Source organism: Eptatretus burgeri, chromosome 5, assembly GCF_056783735.1.
Source record: "Eptatretus burgeri isolate ZD-2024b chromosome 5, Ebu_testis_v1, whole genome shotgun sequence".
Classification (NCBI taxonomy): domain Eukaryota; kingdom Metazoa; phylum Chordata; class Myxini; order Myxiniformes; family Myxinidae; genus Eptatretus; species Eptatretus burgeri.
In genome coordinates this window covers 26,627,874-26,647,081 of record NC_140965.1, presented here as the reverse complement: position 1 = coordinate 26,647,081, position 19,208 = coordinate 26,627,874, and the positions used below count along the sequence as shown (strand labels likewise).

The following is a 19,208-nucleotide window of genomic DNA, read 5'->3' as shown; positions in this document are numbered from 1 at the left end:
AAATACATCGAAACCACCGATCTGTCTGCTCTATGAGAATTACAGACTTCGTGGTTCGGCTTCATCGCAGGAGATTCCCAAAAATTACCCCGCACACGTAGTGCAAAACGGGGTTAATTGGTTCACTCCATCTGTCTGAAAGACATCAGTCAATGTTTGAGGAACTACTTAATTTTCATTGGATTTTACATTTTCAGCACTGTAGAACACGAATCTGACCATGAACGTGCAGCTTAGCAGTACTTTGTCTCTGAATTTGGTAAGTTGTACGGCGTGTCTCAGTATAGTGCTGAGGGGGAGAGGGGGTGCTCAGAGGGAGTGAAACGGTTACGTATAGTGGTGCAGCGGGAGACGAACAGCACCAGTCGAAGCACCACCAAGGACAGCGGTTCATCCGAACACCATCCGCCCCAACCTGCGCTCTCCATATTCCAGGCCAACGGAGGAGGCCAAGACGTCCGAGCCGGAAAAGCGGGATGCCACTGAAAGGGAAGCTCTCCCTTCCCTTACTCCTATCTTCTTTCTCTTTCCTGTCTCTCTATCCCTCCTGTCCTGTGTACTTGCGTGTATAAGTTCGATTAGATCGATGATAGCCGAATTTAGGTTGCTAAGCGGTCCATCATGTTGTATGTCCTTTCTTGCTTATTCATTGGGTTTTTTTTTTTTCCTTTCCTCATTTTTACTGTAAAATAAACCCTGTATTTCCACTGATACTTTCCCATGGTGTTTGAGTCACCCTCGTAACCTTTTATGCCAAAATACAAACGATGGTACATTGCAAAAGAGGCCTTTAAAATTGGCATGCATTTATCTCGCACGCTCAAATTAAAACCACCTCACCGTTCGGTCAACTCCTGCAGCAGTCATGGTCAGGAGCAGTATCGAACCCAAATTTGAATAGATTCACAAATTGGTGTTTGGAAATTTTAGATTGAAAAGTGGTGTTTAAAAATAAATTGGCTATATGTGGGTTATTGGGGTTTTTTTTCCTCTCAAAAATATAACGCGTGATGGAGGATAAATGCTACTTTAGAAGAGGAAGGAGGATGAGAAGAGGAATGAATGTTGGTTTTGATGTGTTGCGGGAGTGTCTGGACTATGTCACTTATGGGGAGCATCATGAGCAGTCAGCAGGGCACAGTTGGGATGATCAAAGGGTGGACTGGACTTTACCCACCCAGGAGACAGAACAGGAGAGGTGGGATGCCGTGGCCATCATTAAGCAGCTGTGCCAGGACAACCAGGTAGTGATGATGCAGGTGATCGTAGGATTGAACGTTAACATGGAAAAAATTCAAGTGGATAGAGAAAAGTTTCTGCAAAATGAGAATGGGAATTAAATGAGAGGTTAAATAAGAAAGACTGGAAACGAGAAAAAGATAGGGCTGATGCACTGCAGCGGGTGAAGCAAATGGAGGAACAAAAGGAGAATCTTAGGAGGGTCATGGAAGAAAATACCATCCGGAATTGGCAAAACGTGAATATAATTGAGGAATTTCGCAGCAAGCGCTTTAAGGAAGTGGATGATAGGAAAAGAGTCGAGGAAGAAAGAACCAAGATCGTGCAAGCCTTTCGAGAGATTCAGAGATGGAAAGAAACATCTGAAGTGGAGGAGAAAAACAAGGAAGTGAGAATCAAACAACTGGAGGAGGAGGAGATGAAGATTAAGAAAATGTGCAAGTTGATAAGGAGAGATGTAGAAGAGGAGAATAAGAAAGGGGACATCTGTTGAAGAAAAGTGCAGTGGAAAGAATCTAACATGCAAAGAAGCTGCAGGAGGAGGTGACGAATCAGCAGACTAACGTTTGTATCCTGCAGAGATGACTGCAGTGCACTGAGCAAGCAACACGATGCTTGGGACAGGAGTGAAAAGAATAAATGATAACGAGAACGGCACTCGGTAGAGCGCACACCTTCACCGTGCTGAACAGTTTACTTGTATACCACTGATGGGCTGGATCTGTGTTCAAACCTTAACCAAAATCAAATCGGCTTGTTCTCGTCATCGACACAACTCATCCACCTAGTTTTGTCATAACCGTCCACAACTTTTTGAAATGTCTGGCTATATATATATATATATATATATATATATATATATATATCGTTTTCGCCCCATCTGTCAATGGTGAAGATTCCTGTCTGCCGAACTTAAAAAAATTCTCTTATCCAGATCTAGATCTTCACCAAAACCAAATCAATTCGGCCTTGTCACACACCCAACCTGTCCACCGCCGAGTTGCATCCGAATCCGTCCATAACTTTAAGATATTGTGCTCTATATCGTTTTTGGCTCCATCACTTATTGGTGAACAATCACTTCAAAAATTACAGTCGCTGGATCTGGATCTGGACTTCACCAAAATTTAAGCACTTAGTCCTTGTCACACTTCCAACCTGTTCACCGAATTTCATCCGAATCCGTCCAAAGCTTTTTGAGGTGTCCTGCTCACAGACAGACAAACAAACAGACAGACAGATAGGGGTGAAAACATAACCTCCATCCACTTTCGGTGGCAGAGGTAATAAGGGAGCAACTGGTGAAGGACGTGGATAACTTGCAACATCGGTTTAGTGAGCTTAAGGAGGAATATGATCTGCAAAACATGGCAGGAGTAAGACAGACCCAGGAAAACCGACAAAAGAGTGCTGAACTAAAGGCTCGCAAGGAACAGATTAGTTAGCTGAAGCAGATGAGCTCTATGAGCGGAGTGAAGGAGATGACAGGGCATAACCTACAGCAAGTGAAGAAGAAGCTCGAAGCAATGGAGAATAAGGCAAAAGAAGAGCAAGTCGAACAGAAGCAAAGGAACCATGACTTGCGTCAGGAAATTGAGGCACAACTGAGGGAAAGAGAGGATGGAGAAGGAGATGAAACAACAGCTAACTGAGCTGTCGCAGGAGAAGCAAAAGAAATGTGAATTGCCAAACACAATGGCTGTTGAGCACCAGCTCAAGGGTGAGCAGCAGGTCTGCAAGACTTGATGGCCATGGCCCAGGGAATAACAATGATACACTTAGAGCTATCACTGGCTGTTGGGGAGGGAGTGCACATGTGAGGGCAGAGGAGACCAAGGTGTTTGAGACTTTGCAGGAACAGGGTGCACACCCAGCAGCATTGGAGGGGGGGAAGTGCTGTGACCTGGTGGCGATGCAGACCAAGGAGACAAAGGGGCAAGATGGGTATGTGGCCACACACACGCACATGGTGTGGATGAGGAGCTTAGTGTCGTTGTCAATTTAAAAGATAAGCAAGAGGCTCCATCCATGTGGGTGCATGAGTGCATGGTCCCTGAGTATGTGCATGAGGTGCCTGAGGATAAAACAAAACAAACGAAAAGACAGACAAAAATAACAAACATCCAAGACACATGAAGTTGCAGAAGTCAGGTGAAATGCAATGTAACCTCAAAGATGTAAGTAAGAATTGACATTCCTCTTAAAGCTGGGTAGATCATAGAATAACGGGAAGCGCGTTACAGGGCGTTAATTCCAAAGCGAGACAGCATGAAGGATAAACTATCTGCACAGCCTTTCATTCTGCACTTTGTATCAGGTATCATGCATGAGTGTGCAGAGATGGCAAACTGAGTCTTGCGTCCAAACACACATACAGGACGAACCAAGTCAGAAAGTCCAGCAGAGAACGTTTGCCATGAAAATATCTGTAGAACAGACTGAGAGTGGCAACTGACCTACCGTGAGAGAGCGGTTGAAGTGTTGAACCCATCTCCATACCAACCGGGTTAAATATGCATTTCTGGAACCTATAAAGTAAAGATAAGTGGCAGGGTGGTGCTCCAGCCCAAATGTAGAAACAGTACTCCATGAGGGGACTATAGTTGTCTTATACAGATTCAAAACAGCATCAGGAGGTAAACACCTCTGCACTCGATAATGACAACCAGCTCGCTTGGAAGCACTCTTCGCAATACCAGAAATGTACTTATCCCAACGGAGGTTAGAGGAGATTTCCAGACCAAGAAGCTGAAGCTCAGATGATTCTGTTAAGGTTGTGCAGAAGGGAAAGACTTGTTTCTGGAGCGAGACATGAACAACAATTTAGTTTTCTTTGCATTGAAGGTTATCGGCCAGTCGTGTGCCCCCATATCAACGCATCCTCTAAATCATTGTCCAGTGAAACTCTAACCTCATTACGCGTAGTGTTGAGTGAATCAGCAGATGTACAGTAAAGTGAGGAGTCACCAACATACCTGTCCAGCTGAGGCAGAGCATCATCAGGAAGATCATTGATATAAACAAGAAACAGAGTGGGACCAAGGACAGAGCCCTGTGGAACACCAGAATTGATGGAGCAAGTAGGAGAAGATTGATCCTCAAGTACCACCTTCATTTTGCGATTTGTAAGGAAAGCTGATCCCATGTGGTTGCTCGTGAGCATACTTTAAAATAGACGTGGCAGTAGTGAGGCCAGAGGACTAATGAGATTTGCTTTGGTTTAGTGTGATAGAGGGGACGTAGTTATCAAATTGACGTTCCAAATGGTGTTTGAGAAAGATTAGCAGGATATTTAAGTTGTTCAGGGAATGATCGGTTCTGATTGGCATTTGCATAGTTGAGTGTACCTTTCTCCTTCTCTCTCTCGTCTTACTCTGTTGGATTTGGGATGAGTGAGACTGAAAGTGTGCATGTGAGATGTACCTGAACCAAATTTTACATAGATGGTGTGAGTATGCAAACGAGGAGAGTGAGTATGAGTACAGCAAACCTTGCTGGGAGGAGTATCCTTCCAGGTGAGGTTGGATCGTGGGATTTCGCTGATTTGGCACCTGACACTGCAGCTGTTGGTTCACTTGGCAAACAAAATGGCTAAATTGGAGAAGCTGGCAGTGTGGCCCAAGGATGGGTAAGTCGTTTTGGGTTTTTTTTTTTGGTTGAAACACAATACACCCCGGGCACTGGGAGACTTGAGTGGCAGAAGCCGCAGGTGTGCCAGGAGGCACCTAGTTCAGTTTTGTTGTGTTGATATGGTCCCGGTATCGATGGAGAGAACCCGAGGCTGTGGTTGCCACAAAGCACAAGTGCCGAAGAGCACGTGAAGGGGGTGCCAGAGAGCCCCTCCTGTTGACTTGGTTGGGGCAAAAGATGCCCAGGGTGACCTCAGCTGCATTGGAGGGCCATGCGTGGAGGCCTGAGTCGGTGTCACATTGCCCAGCTACCAATATGCGCTGAAATATGAATGATGAATTTTTTTTTAAAGATCAACATGCTAAAGCTGTGGTTGTATTGATAAGTAGGACCTAAATAGTGGTTGCATCTAGAAGTAAAATAAAAAAGAGAGGAAAAAAAATAAGATATTTCTATTTAAAAGAACTAGGGTTTAGAGAAGGTTCTCCCCTCAGCACCTTGATGTATGGTTAAGGCCACTGGTAGGGATATTGTAGGATTAACTGGATGTTACGTGAACCCAGAGTCCCAAATTCATAGTTGGGGCGAACCCATGGTTGGTTACTTTCATCACCAGCTGGCCAGGTGAGGTCTCACCGTTTCGATCCCATTGGTCTCCATATACACATTGCCTCCTTCCGAGAGGGGGATAAAAAAATTTTAATCTGGGTGCCCTCTTTGCTGACAGCTGACCATACCATATGCCGGCTTGCCATACCGTCGGCCAGCCTGCCGCATCATTTGCCACACTGCCTGCTGTGGCCAATTCTGCTACCACCAGCCACAATCATAATTGCTGCCGCCATCTGAACCACCAAACGTTTGAACTTTCCGAACTCAACCAGATCCATGAACATTATCTTTATTGCATGAACTTTTACATTACGAACCTTGTGTGAATGTGGTTGGCACTGTGCCGCCCGACACCCAGCCTCATGACCCCATCCCTGCCCCACTTATCATTTTATTGTGAATTCCGTTTCGAACTGTTAAGTATTGTGCATAGGGATGGAGATGTCTGTCGATAGCGAGCCAGCAATAGAGTTAAGAACACGAGTTGCACACATCCTTGTTTACAGGGTTAACATTGGTGAGTTTTCATGCTGTTATTATATGGGCGGTTTTGTCCTATCCCCTCATGGATGGAGTGGAGACTCAGGACGAGGGAGTCTGGGAGAGAGAATGGGGTAGTGTTTAGGAAATCGCCCTTAATTGGGGATAGGTAATTAGGTAGATATTTCTTAATTAATGTTAGATAGCATGTTGTGTAAATGCCCTTAAATTAGCCTTATCGGGATTAACATTTAGTTAGCACCTTGCCTCCCTCCTGTTCCTTAGTGATTTCCTCTGCTAAATGTCCCCCATTTTCTCTTAGCATATTTCCTTTCCAATATTCCCCCTTGCCCCTCCCCCCTGTCGAGTACACAAGACGTGCCCCAACATGTCGGAGCATCACGTGGAGTTCGTGGTTCGTGCCAGATCACAACGGCGAGATAGGCTGTGTAGCTGATAGGAAAGAGTGAGAGGAAAAGGCAGGGAAGGGGAGGTGTGTGAGAAAGAGAAACAGGTTAGTGAGCATCATGCTGAGGGAGAGAGGAGGTGCTGAGTGGGCTTAAGTGAAACAATCATATATGGTGGTGCAGTGGGAGGAAAACGGCACAACATGAAGCACCTCTCCCGAGCACCACCAAAGACTGCAGTTTGCTCAAACACCATCTTCCCGATCAGTGCTGTCCACACACCGGGTGTGGAGCGGAGGTGTGGCGTGTGGCGCACATACCAGCCAGGAGAGCGGGGTGCCGCGAAAAAGGAAGTTTTCTTTTCCCTTACCCCATATTATTTCTCTTTCCCCACCTCTCTATTCCCCCTGTTCCTTATGCTTGTTTGTCTAGGTTCAGAGTAAGATTGGTGATAGCCGCATTTATTTGGTTAATGAGATTGTTGTTTAACACATGCAGCAAAAATTTAACTCAGGAGTGCAACATGGCAATAATGGGTCAAATGACCTCCTCATCTCTTTCGTTAACGTCCTACAGGATTATTTGTCCACCCATCAGACTCATTGTAGTACCATGAAAACTGTGGAACATTTGTGTATTAATGCACATTGTGCATACGGAATATAAATTTTTGAATGCAAGTGGTTTGATTCCAAAGAATCACCTTTGAATGCAGTCGCGTAAGCCAAGCTCCACCCCGCTCCACCCCGCTCCGCGCCATGAGGGACACCCGATATATGGTGGTGGATTGGCCAAAATGCTATTATTTCATGTTTTGGCATTAATTTAGCAAAGAATTGAAATATTTTATTGTGACATTGATCCACTTGTGAAAACAATGCAGTACAGCAAATTTCAGGGAAATTAGGCAAGGGGTTTGCAAACGTATAAAGAACAGACAAACAGACTCTTTCTTTGCATATATTTTTATAATAAGAAAGCAAATTCACTTTGTCCCACCTACCCACACAAATTCACTTGCCTTTCATGATTGATAGAAACTAGAGGAGTTGCAGTGTTTGCTATTTACACTGTATTTTCTTTCTTAAGACACTGGAACTGGTACAAAGCTGATGATTCGTTGACGACATGAAAGAGGAGAAAAATCAGACAAAAGGCATTTCCACTTTTAACGTTTCCTGACTTGACATTATCCTTTTTCAACACCTATCTCCCACACAGAACAACAAAGTGACAAAAGTAGAAAATATTATTTAAAAGTGTACTCATGTGACCTTAAGTAAACCACAGTTCAAGTTCTATTTGTCAAATGCAACCTTGTGCATCCCTTTTAATTTAGTCGCCTCATTTGGTCGAAAGTGCCAAAATGGATGTGAAAAATAAAAGGTTGTCAAGTGCTACATAGAACGGAGGAAGGTTTTGTGTCGGACAAAGCAAATCGACAAATTCATATGTTGTGCTGATCTCCGACAGTTCTGATCTCCATTCAGATTCTCCGTGCTGTTCAAATTCTGAACGAGGGGATTTTTTTTTTCTTTGTATACAATGTTGAGACTCTTATACGAGCAAACACACTGAATGTATAACAAAGGGAGCAGGAGACAAAAGGAGCGGGAGAGGGAAGCACAAAACAATGGGGAGCAGAGACATTAAATCTGTGGAAGGGAGAAGGATGGGGCAGGGTACACGGGTTAAACAAGAGGGACACTACAGGGAATTTCATGACTGAAATCAGGGAATTTCAAGAAAGTGGGTTTGGGATGGATTAATGGGGGTAGAAAAGATCATGGTTTTGGATGGGGGAAGATAAGAGATGGTGGCGAACAGCTGTTTTGAAGGCCTGGATGGAAGAGTGTGATTGAAGAGAGTGTGGGAGTTTGTTCCAGAAGTGGGGAAAAAGAGGAATGTAAGAGTGAAGGTCAGCAGTGATTCGTGATTTCGGTAGTTTTACCAGAAGGGGGTTGCTGGCGGACCTTGAGTGCCCTGCGGAAATATGGGGGGGGGGCATATCACAGATAGAGCACAGAGGAAAAGACTGGAGAAGAGACGGTAAAAGACAGAAAGAACAGCGACCTGCCTGCGGTGAGAGAGTGAGAGACCCAAAGACTCAGCTTCATCGCCGGAGATACCAATGATCCTAAATGCCTTGGTTTCCATAGCGTGAAGCCGAGAAAGGTGTGAGGCAGGAGCACCAGCCCAGAGGGGAGAGCAGTACTCCAACAGGCTGTGGATGAAAGCTTTGTACATGGTCAGGAGTTCGGGTGTGCCAGGGAAGGACTTTGCATGATGGAGAATGCCCAGTCGTTGACTGGTTTTGGGGGCCAGCTTGGAAATGTGGCCTTCCCAGGAAAGATCATGGTGGAAAGTGAGACAAAATAACTTGAATGAAAGGACTTCTTCAAGAGGATAGTTGAGAAAGTAGATTGTGAGGGGGGTGGTGTCCAGATGGTCCTTTCAGAGAGACAAAGTGAGAGTGTGAGAGTTGTCAGGATTGAATGACATGTTCCCAAGTGTTGGAACAGCTTGTGATTTTATCCAGATCTGCAGAGTGAGGAGGCTGCTGCTTGCCGATCTGAGGGATGACAGATGGTATGTTAGAGGGTGGAGTCATCAGTAAAGAGATAAAGAGGATTTTCCAGAGAATTGGAGAGATCATTGATGAAAAGCAGAAAAAGAACAGGGCCCAGAACACTGCCTTGTGGAACTCCATCCTGGACAGGAAGAGGAGATGAGAGAACTCCATTAAGGGCCACACGTTGACTGTGACAAGAGCGGAATTTTTTTGGCCATGAGTGGAGTTTGCCTTGGATACCAGAGGAAAAGAGTTTGGTGAGCAGGGCAGGGTGCCACACCAATAGTGTAGTGGCCGAGACCGAGAAAAATGAGTCGACCCCTACCGGTGGTATAACAAGCTGAAACTGGTCTCATTTGAACCGTATTGATGCCTAGTTTTCGAAAACTGAGGTTGTAGTTGTTGAGATTCTGCACAACATGGTGAATTAAGCCCTTGAGAGCAGGAACAAAAGAAAAAATGGCCATTTTCAATAATTCATTATTTACTTCAATAAGCATAAAATACATGTAGAATGGTTGATTATTTAAGGGTATTTCTATGTATTGGACACGTTTTAAGATATTTCAGGTGGTTTTATGCTTCTGGGGAGTTAAGGACCCACAAAATACCACCAATTTTGGCAGTTTTTGCGCTATTTTAGCAAAAACTTGTACGTTGTATCTTATTAAATGCCCAATATATGTTTTAAAAGTGCCAAATTTGATTATTTTCATTAAATAATATGTCAGTTAAACTATGATAAAATTTTCACAACCAGCTAAATTAACCCTTTCTCTGACATGTGCGCAGTTCGAGTGAAAATTCTCATTTTTCTAAAATCGGCATCTTTTATGCAAAAATGAACTGTTATCATGGAAAGCTATGGAAAATATCAGGGTTACTATAAGAAATTGATATTATGCAAGGTATTTCATGGACTTTTATGCTGCTAACGGGTAATAGACCCTCCGGAATACCACTAATTTGGCATTTTTTAACGATTTCGGGCCAAACTCATTACATTGTAATTTTCGATGGTATTTCATATGTTTTGAGATATTCTGTGCAGTTTGTCATGAGCAGGGGATTAAAAGGAACCCAAAATACCCCCACATGTTGCATATGTACTGTAAATAAATACAATTAATAATGATAATGACAGTTGGAATTTTCTCCCATGATGATATTGTTGCGGATTCGCGCCCGCCGGCGTGCGAACGGCCACGTAACTCGAATCGCGGCACGTCGCCCACCGGACGGACAATCCCGTTGTGACCCTCTCGGACTAACGCCGGGAACTAGTCACGGGTGGGCCTTTCGGCCTCACCACGATCGTGCCAATCGGCCCCCCGCGTGGGATAGGGTTGCTCGCCAATTTCGACAAACCTAAGTACCCACACGGAGGGTAGACCGGGCGATCACACCTCGCCGCAGGTCGACTTCGGACACGGGCCACTTTAAGCGACCCGTTCCGTACTATCGGGATAACCGAGCGGTGTTATAGTCAACCTCGACGGTTCGATTAATTATTGGGCGTCTTTAGCCCACGACCAACCCTTTACGTGAAGTAAGATGGAGATTCAATTAGAGAAAAGACGAAGCGAAACGGGAAAAACAGTTCAACATAATGCACATTTATTCCGCGGCAAACGGAAAGCACACATATACAATTATACACCAAAAGCAAATGTAAAAGTGACACGACAATTCTGCACAAAAAGCAAATGTAAAAGTGACACTACAATTCTGCACAAAAAGCAAATGTAAAAGAGAAACACAATGCAGATCTACTAGCGACTACCGAGCACACGGCAACACTTATACAGTTTTACTTCACAGACGGCGCCGACAACACATATACTCAAAGCAAAAGAAAAAGGGACCACCCTCAACGATGAGGGGGGCAGACGGGCCTGGGGCCGAGACCGCGTCGAGCCTACCCGTCTGGTGATGAGCCGCAAAAATGGCGGTGGCGCCCCGACTCTGCGGGCCTCGCTGGCACTGCCTGGAAATGGGGTGGGAACGGGGCCCCCTTCTCACACTATCTCAGCGCGGGGGGAAACAGGAGGGGGTTGTTGATGCTCGGGGGAATGAGGATATCTCGCTGGCTTGGGTCCCGCGACGAGCGTCTCCACTGCGACCTCGGTCGCGTTACCGGCCTCCCCTCTCCGCAGCTCCCCGACTCTGACACGAGCGCCCTCTCGACTGCCTTCGCCTTCGCCGCCGCCACCTCTCCAACTCTCCCACTCTCCACTCTTCTAAACTCCGTCCAACTGCTTTCTCTGACTCCTCTCTTCTCAACTCTCCTTGACTGACTCGATTTACTCCGCGCTCGGCGCTTTATAGTGCGACAGGAGAAATCATATGCAGATTTTTGGATCAGGAATCGCTCGGGGGCGGAGCCACGCTCCCCATTGGACAGAGGAAAAGTGGGCGTGAATGATTCTTGATCCGCGAATCTGCATATAGCGATTATACTCCGACGCACCTGGAGGCGGGGCCAAATCGCCCCACGCTCGCTGATAGGACGGAACAGAAGTGGGCGTGAATCGTTCTTGATCCGATTTCTCGGAAAGGCTGGTGTTTTTGCACCCGCTGCTCGGTGCGCGCCCTGCACGAGTCCAGGATCGGCGCCCACAAGCGGCGCGGGAATGGCGGCGATGCGATGGTTGCGAGAGCGAGATGTGACGGCAAGGGTCGTGGCTGTTGGTGTGAAGCGGCGTTGCGGTTGGTGGTTGTTGTGTGATGGCTGTTGAGACGTGGTTGTTGGTGGTTGTGGTGGTAGTAATGGCGGCTGGTCCAAAATAAAGATAGTAAAAGAAAAACGGCTATCTAAAAGGGTCGCAGCCCGAATGAATGACATTTATTCCCTCTAAACAACGGGTTTGGGCCTAACTACACATATACTTACAGGGATATCTCACCTACAGGACCTGAATGGTGGTTTGCGAATTTCGTCAACCACAACAATATTATTAGTTAAACCAAAACACCCGAGGTGGCATTGCTGCTGCTGATCTTTTGTTTTTGGCATCATGACACCTGTGCCTCTGTCATGCATGGCTCAAACATGTCAAATCTTCTAATCAACTTCAAGACACTGACCTCAAGAAGAGGATCATCACTCATTGTATTGGTCAAATTAGGCCTATTGAACAGGTAGGATCTTAAAAACAAAACCAAAGATGTTCTCATAGTACAAGATCAGAGGATTAATTCTGATTAACACTCCAGCGTATATTGCAGAGATGAAGCAGTTGGAACAAACTCAGTCAAGAATGTATGAACACATGATGCAAGGTGGATTTGTTGTGCGATGATCCCCACATAGAACATTTAATCGTGTGCCAACTGACCAAGCCCTGGAACAAACTATAAATCAAGAAGCGAAGAGTCGAGGAGGCATCATCGGCTTCACCCTTCGTAAAGGGGCACTTCTGCGCTGGCTGATGACATGACATGTCACTGGGGAATGCTCGGAGTCTTTCAAAGACCTTTGCCAATCTGGTTCAAAAGCAAACCTTCATGAGGAGCTTGGAAATGCACGCATGAACAAGGACAAAAACGATCTGAAGAACATGAAAGAATACATTGTCAGCCAGTGTCAAAATCCGTTTAATCTAGATGAGGTACCCGAATCGCTTCTAAACATCACCACCTGTCAAATTGCGTCTCAAGAAGTTGAGAATTCTCTGAAGTGTATTCCAGAAAAAGGAAAAGCAACCTCTGAAGACTTCGTCAAAGAAAGAATTGGGACTGAACATTCTAAGAGTTTCTGGGACCCCTTGAAGAAAGAAACTGTGTTGACATTTTCAGATATGAAGAAGGCACTCACCAATGACAAGGACCGGAAGCTGATCATTGATACTGAGCTGTTGTTCAGGTGGCTATTGGCTGTCTCACAGAGTCATAATGTCGATTTGACGAAGGTACTTTGTTACGAACTGGCCGCCGTGCCACCAGCACTCTTCCATGAAAATGGGTCGATGAGGAAAAGTGCAAAAGCTGACCTTACCAAGAAGCTTGACGCAAATTGTATGGACGTTCTAGCACAGCTGCCACAAATCTCGGCAATATCTGAACCCACATCATCCGCATACATAATATAATTGATGGGATGGCTATGATTCAGAGTTTGGATGAAAATCACTTCACAACATTCCAAGATTTAGCTACAATAGTTCAGAAACGACTATTACGACTTTTCAGGAATCCTTCATTGGATATCAGTAGCATTACAGTAATCTTTGATCCCTATGACGTCGAGACATCAATCAAATCATCCGAAAGGCAGGGAAGGGGTGCCAACAACATGGTACTAACATACCAGATTCAAGGAGGCAGACAGGTTCCAAACTACCGCCAGTTTCTGAAAAATGGAGGCAACAAGTCCAGCCTAGCAAACTTCATCTCTCAACACATATTGGACAATTACAAACAATTACCAAACGAGAAATCAATTATTCTGGCCGGTGGTTTCGGTGATGGCAAGCTGGTGAAAGAAGTACAACCACTCGGAGTCTCATCCATTGACTCCCTTCAGAGTACACAGGAGGAAGCGGATACTCGGAGAATCCTCCATGCCATCAGTCTCTCACGTGACCATTCAAGGGTCATTGTTCGCTGTGATGACACGGATGTCCTGGTACTGTTGATCTACTATTCTAGTAGAAAACAGCTGACTGACAAGGTATACACGTACGCTGGGCATTCTGGAAAGGAGAGATACATTCCAGTCCATGAGATAGTTACTCAGTTAGGACTGACTGTTTGTGAGTGTCTCCCTGCCATACACGCTATCGCTGGGTGTGACACCACATGTTCTTTCAACAGAATTGGGAAGTGAACAACTTATTCTACACTGATCAAGAATGCACAAGCATTGTCAGATATGAAAGGATTTCATGAGGCTGATACAGACACTTGTGTTTCATTGTCACTAAAATTTGTGCTTCTGATGTATGGCAAAAAAGGCAAAGACTTGGATTCATTGAATGATCTACATTTCCATTTGGCCACGACCACAGACAAGCCAGCATCTATACTTCCCCCAACCGAGGATGCATTCAAGCAGCACATCCTACGGGCCAAGTATCAAACCAAGATTTGTTGCGACAGCCATGTTGATAACCCACCATTGATATCACCAGTTGGTCATGGCTGGTCCGCTTGTGAAGGTGGTGGAATTACTCAGACTATGTATACTCAAGATTCCGCTCCAGCTGAGGTTCGAGACTTAACATACCTCTACTGCACTGACAAAAACTGTAAAAATGGGAGGATGTGCCCTTGTGTCCTTGCAGGACTTGAGTGTATTGACATATGTAGCTGTACTGACTGCAACAATCACAGCAATGTCATACAACAGGAAAATGAAAATGCAACAGAGATAGACACTGTTTTCGATATTTAGATGCATGGCCAGCTGATTTCAGATGTGATCAGTATTGAAAGATTCATGAGTGGGTTTCACTGTGCAACAATATAAACATATTGAATAGATTTTCTCAAAGGTGTGAATCTTTTTATCCGAGTTCAACTGCAATTTCATTCATGAGACAATCTGACTGGTTCATCAAATCAGACTTGGGACTCTTATAACATGTAATGACAATATCATGCGAAAAAAGAGGCAATTGTGGCATAAAATTAGTAAAAAAAAAAAAAAATGCTGATTTGGAGGTATTCTGGGGGTCTTTTACCTTTTGGCAGCATAAAAGTCCATGAAATACCTTGCATAATGTCAATTTCTAATAGTAACCCGATATTCTCCATAGTTTTCCATGATAACAGTTCATTTTTGCATAAAAGATGCCGATTTTAGAAAAAATGAGAATTTTCACTTGAACTGCGCATATGTCAGAGAAATGGTTAATTTACCTGGTTTTGAACATTCCATGATAGTTTAACTGACATATTCTTTAATGAAACACCCTGCCTGATGAAAATAATCAAATTTGACACTTTTAAAACATATATTGAGCATTTAATAAGAGAAAACGTACAAGTTTTTGCTAAAATTGCACAAAAACTGCCAAAATTGTGGGTATTTTGTGGGTCCTTAACTCTCCTTGAAGCCTAAATCCCCTGAAATATCTTAAAACGTGTCCAATACATAGAAATACCCTGAACTATTCAACCATTCTACATGTATTTTATGCTTATTGAAGTAAATAAAGAATTATTGAAAATGGCCATTTTCTTTTAAGTTCCCGCACTCAAAGGGTTAATTCACCATGTTGTGCAGAATTTCAACAACGACAACCTCAGTTTTCAAAAACTAGACATCCACACGGTTCAAATGAGACCGGTTTCAGCTTGTTATATCTCCGGTAGACGTATCTCCTAAATTAGAGCCCTTTTTCAGCCCCGGCCACTACACTACAAATAGAAAGCACGTGATATGTCTCGGGAGATGGCTCTGATCTCATGTTTGGCATTGAGAACCTCCATCCATTGTTGGGAGAGCAGAAGCAGCATATCCAGGAGAGAGTGACCTGGTCTGAAACCAAACTGTTGATCGGAAATCAAGCCATTGGAGAAGAGGAAGGATTTAATGTCTGAAGCGATGATTGATTCCATAACCTTGCTGATGATTGAGAGAAGGCTGACTGGTCTGTAGTTGCAGGGATCTGTTTTTGCACCTTTTTTATGCAGAGCAGTCATGTATGCTGATTTCCATGCAGATGGCAGATTACTTTGAGGAAATGAGAGGGTGAATAGAACAGAAAGAGGGTGAGCAAAAGCAGCAGAGCAGGTTTTTAGGACACGAGGGCTGATGCCGTGTGGACCGGTTTCAGAATCTGAGTCGAGGTTTGATAGCAAACTCTCCACCTTGTCAGGAGAGAAGGACACAAAGTCCAGGGACAGCTGGGTGCGACTGGGTAAGGTTGGTACAGAAAGCGATGGGTTTTGGACACAAGATTTAGAAGCAAACATGGAGTTTAGGCATTCAGCCTTTTCACGTGCGGTGTCAGCTGTGCAGCCATTTGAGGTAATTTAAGGGATGGAGGGGGAACATACACCAGAAACAGACTTCACCATGGGAAGCGGAGGGGAAGCCAGAGCCAGGGGTATTCATGGGGGTGTGGAGGAGTGAGGGCAGTGCATGGAGAGTGAGGAATAGAGTTTTTGATAAAGAGAGCTACTCTTTATCATCGTTGTCATTTTGGGTTTGATGAATCTGTGTTAATTAAAGTGGCATTGAATGCTGTTTGAATTTTGTCCTTCACCACCGAATGTGGAAGGAGGTTATGTTTTCACCACTGTCTGTTTGTCTGTGTGCAGGATATCTCAAAAAGTTGTAGACGGATTCAGATGCAATTTTGTGAGCAGGGTGTGTGTGTGACAAGGATGAACTGATTAGATTTTGGTGAAGACTCGGATCCTGATACGAGAATTTTTAATCGTGGTTCTTTACCATTGAGGGATCAGGACAAAAACAATAAATAGCACGATATCTCAAAGTTGCTGACGGATTCGGAGGAAACTTTGTGGACACGTTGGGTGTGTGACATGGAAGAATTGGTTTAGTTTTGGTGAAGGTCCGAATGCCGATCCCGATCCGATAATATTTTCAGTGATTCTTCACCATTGGGAGGTGGGGCCAAACCGATTATATAGCACGATATCTCAAAAATATGTGGACGGATTCATACGAAACTTCGTGGACAGGTTAGGTGTGTGACAAGAATGAATTGCTTCGATTTTAGTGTCGATCCGAATCCAGATCCGGATACAAGAATTTTTTTTTTAATTTTCATTGTGGTTCTTCACCATTGAGAGATGAGGTAAAAAAAACTATATATAGCATGATAATTATATATATATATATATATATATATATATATATATATATATATATATATATACATATATATTTGACTCAACATGTTCTCCTGGATCAGGCATTGTGAGGTGGAGGTATGCGCCCTACCTAGTGCCCTTCTAATTTGAGTGTATTCCAATTTTGGGCTCTTGGCCATTATTTTATTTATTATTGCTTAAATAGGGGAATATAATCTGTGTTTGTGTGTGTGTCTTTTTGGTACCATTTGGGTTTGCAAAAATCAAAAGGACCATAAGGCCAAAAAAAAAAATGTTGCATTGGCATAACCCGCCCGACCCTAAAAATTCCGCCGACCCTACGTTTTTTTTTTGTTTTTTTGCTATCGAAAAATTTTGCCGACCCTATTTTTTTGCTATTTTTGTTGTTTTGCTATCGTTTTCAAGTATCTTGTTGATTGCGATCGCGATCGCAAAAACCCGGAAGTGTTTCGGACAGAACCCGCCGACAAAAAGGGTGGTACTCGAGCCGGGGGAGATTTTGGGAGGGATTTATTAGGAAAAAAAAAAAAAAAAAAAAAAGATCCCGACCGACCTACCCTATTTTTCAGTGACCCGTTACGCCAATGCAACATTTTTTTTTTTTTTTGGCCTAAGATGGAGTCTTTGTTTTTCAATTTAGCTATTTCTGTGCGGCCATTTGAATCAAGGTGAAAACTCCACTTGACTATCATAAACCTTTTGCATCATGAATGTGTACTTTCTGCAACTTGCAATATCCACGTATCTTGCGTTGAAAAAGTTATTTATTTTCTTTGGACAGGTGTGATCCTGTACATTCTGCTGGTGGGCTACCCTCCTTTTTGGGATGAAGATCAACACAAGCTGTACCAGCAGATAAAAGCTGGAGCTTACGATGTAAGGTTATGCTCAAAAGATGTCACTTTTCTTCTGGTGTCTAATAAAATGCACATACTGTAGAGATTGATAAATTGTGTACATCGTAGTGCCAATGATAAACGGGTACACTGTGACGATGAGAATACCACAATGTTACTTTAAACCCATCATGCATTCAGGTCACCTGCATTTATTTTCCATGAAAGCTTGGTCTGTTAGTGTTTCCATTCTGTACACCTGGCTCATGATGCACGTAACCCAGGTTCAAATCCCTTCTACCGTATGTTTTTCCATGGTCTACCATGTCTTTGTAATTAACGCTCAAGAAGAGTGATGCGATGTCTTTCTTCTGCAGGCGATTGATGTACACCTCCTTCATGAGTCTTACATCACTTTAAAAAAATAAAAGATAAAAAGCCTGTACACGGCTTTGCACTACACACAACATGCTTTGTTGCAAAACGGAATTTCTCATGTCCGCATAATTGAAGCGTGACTCGTCCGAAGCAGAATTATCCAAGGAGGTAATAATCATCAGACATCGCATTTCTACCATGGAAGCAAACTTTAAATTGGATAACACAATTGCTGTTAGCCGATTTGCTTTTGTCAATTATTGAGGCAATCTGCTGGAATTAAAATTTAAAATTTGGTTTAAAATCAGCTTAAAGGGGAAATGCAGTGGAATTTCAAAGTAATCATCAGATGTGATCACCGTCGGATGTTTTTTTTTTTAACGTTTGCATCCTTTTATTGCAAAAGACCCCACGAATAACAACAAATTCAACCTCCCTAAATTTTCCCAGTTAATTGTCGTGAAGGGAGTTCCATGCATTTTCACACTAAATTGGGAGTTCCTGCTTGGCTCGGTGGTGTGTGACATAAATTTGTTTTGCAGCCAATCAGACTCTCAAAGGCAACACGTAGCTGCTGCTGAGGTTCTTTCTCACTCTTCCCTTCAGGACTTCAAGCAGACAGTGAACTGCCATCTCATGGCATTCTCCATCCTGACCCATGATCTTTTATTGCTGGTTGTGCCCAATTGTTGCCCCGCTAGCGTACTGTCAATTTAACCTTGCTCTTCCATGAGCTTCACTCTTTGGAGAGAAATATAAATTTAATCAGTTGCATCTGCTGTTTCATTTTGTACTTTTTATACTGTTGAAGGATTTGACATGAATAATTAAAATGATCAGATCGACTGTAGTACTTCTTAGTTGTTGGTGTTTCAGTTTGGTTTCCCTTTATGTATTATTGGCTCACCTGGACTTTAGTATGGTGAGCTTATGCGATCGAACCGTGTCCGTAGGTGAATGAGTGAGTGAGTCAGTCCAGAAACACTTCAGTCATTATCATTTGAACCAAACACACGATTTTGATGAAACTTGGACACAAGCTTCATATCTAATGCCAAGTAAAGGTGTATTGACTGCATCAAAATCTGCACTCATTAAGGGGATTTATGGGGGGGGGTGGGGGAGGGGGTAGACCCCTAAAATAGGTATTTGCTCTCTTCGCTGAAACTACACATATGACTTTGATGAAACTTGACCACAACCTTCATCACCCATGATGTACCAAAGTATCTTGACCACATCAAA

At 43.7% G+C, this 19,208-nt stretch overlaps 1 protein-coding gene across 46 annotated transcripts in view; it reads left to right on the top strand.

Annotated features, from left to right (window-relative positions):
• The window catches only part of LOC147026119 (calcium/calmodulin-dependent protein kinase type II delta chain), a 260,756-nt gene that overhangs the window by 179,766 nt on the left and 61,782 nt on the right, over positions 1-19,208 (top strand). For all 46 annotated transcript variants that reach the window (XM_085881195.1, XM_085881182.1, XM_085881183.1 and 43 more), the window contains exon 9: positions 17,531-17,625. In XM_085881195.1, the coding sequence (XP_085737321.1) occupies positions 17,531-17,625 (95 nt within the window). The remainder of the gene's footprint in view (positions 1-17,530; positions 17,626-19,208) is intronic.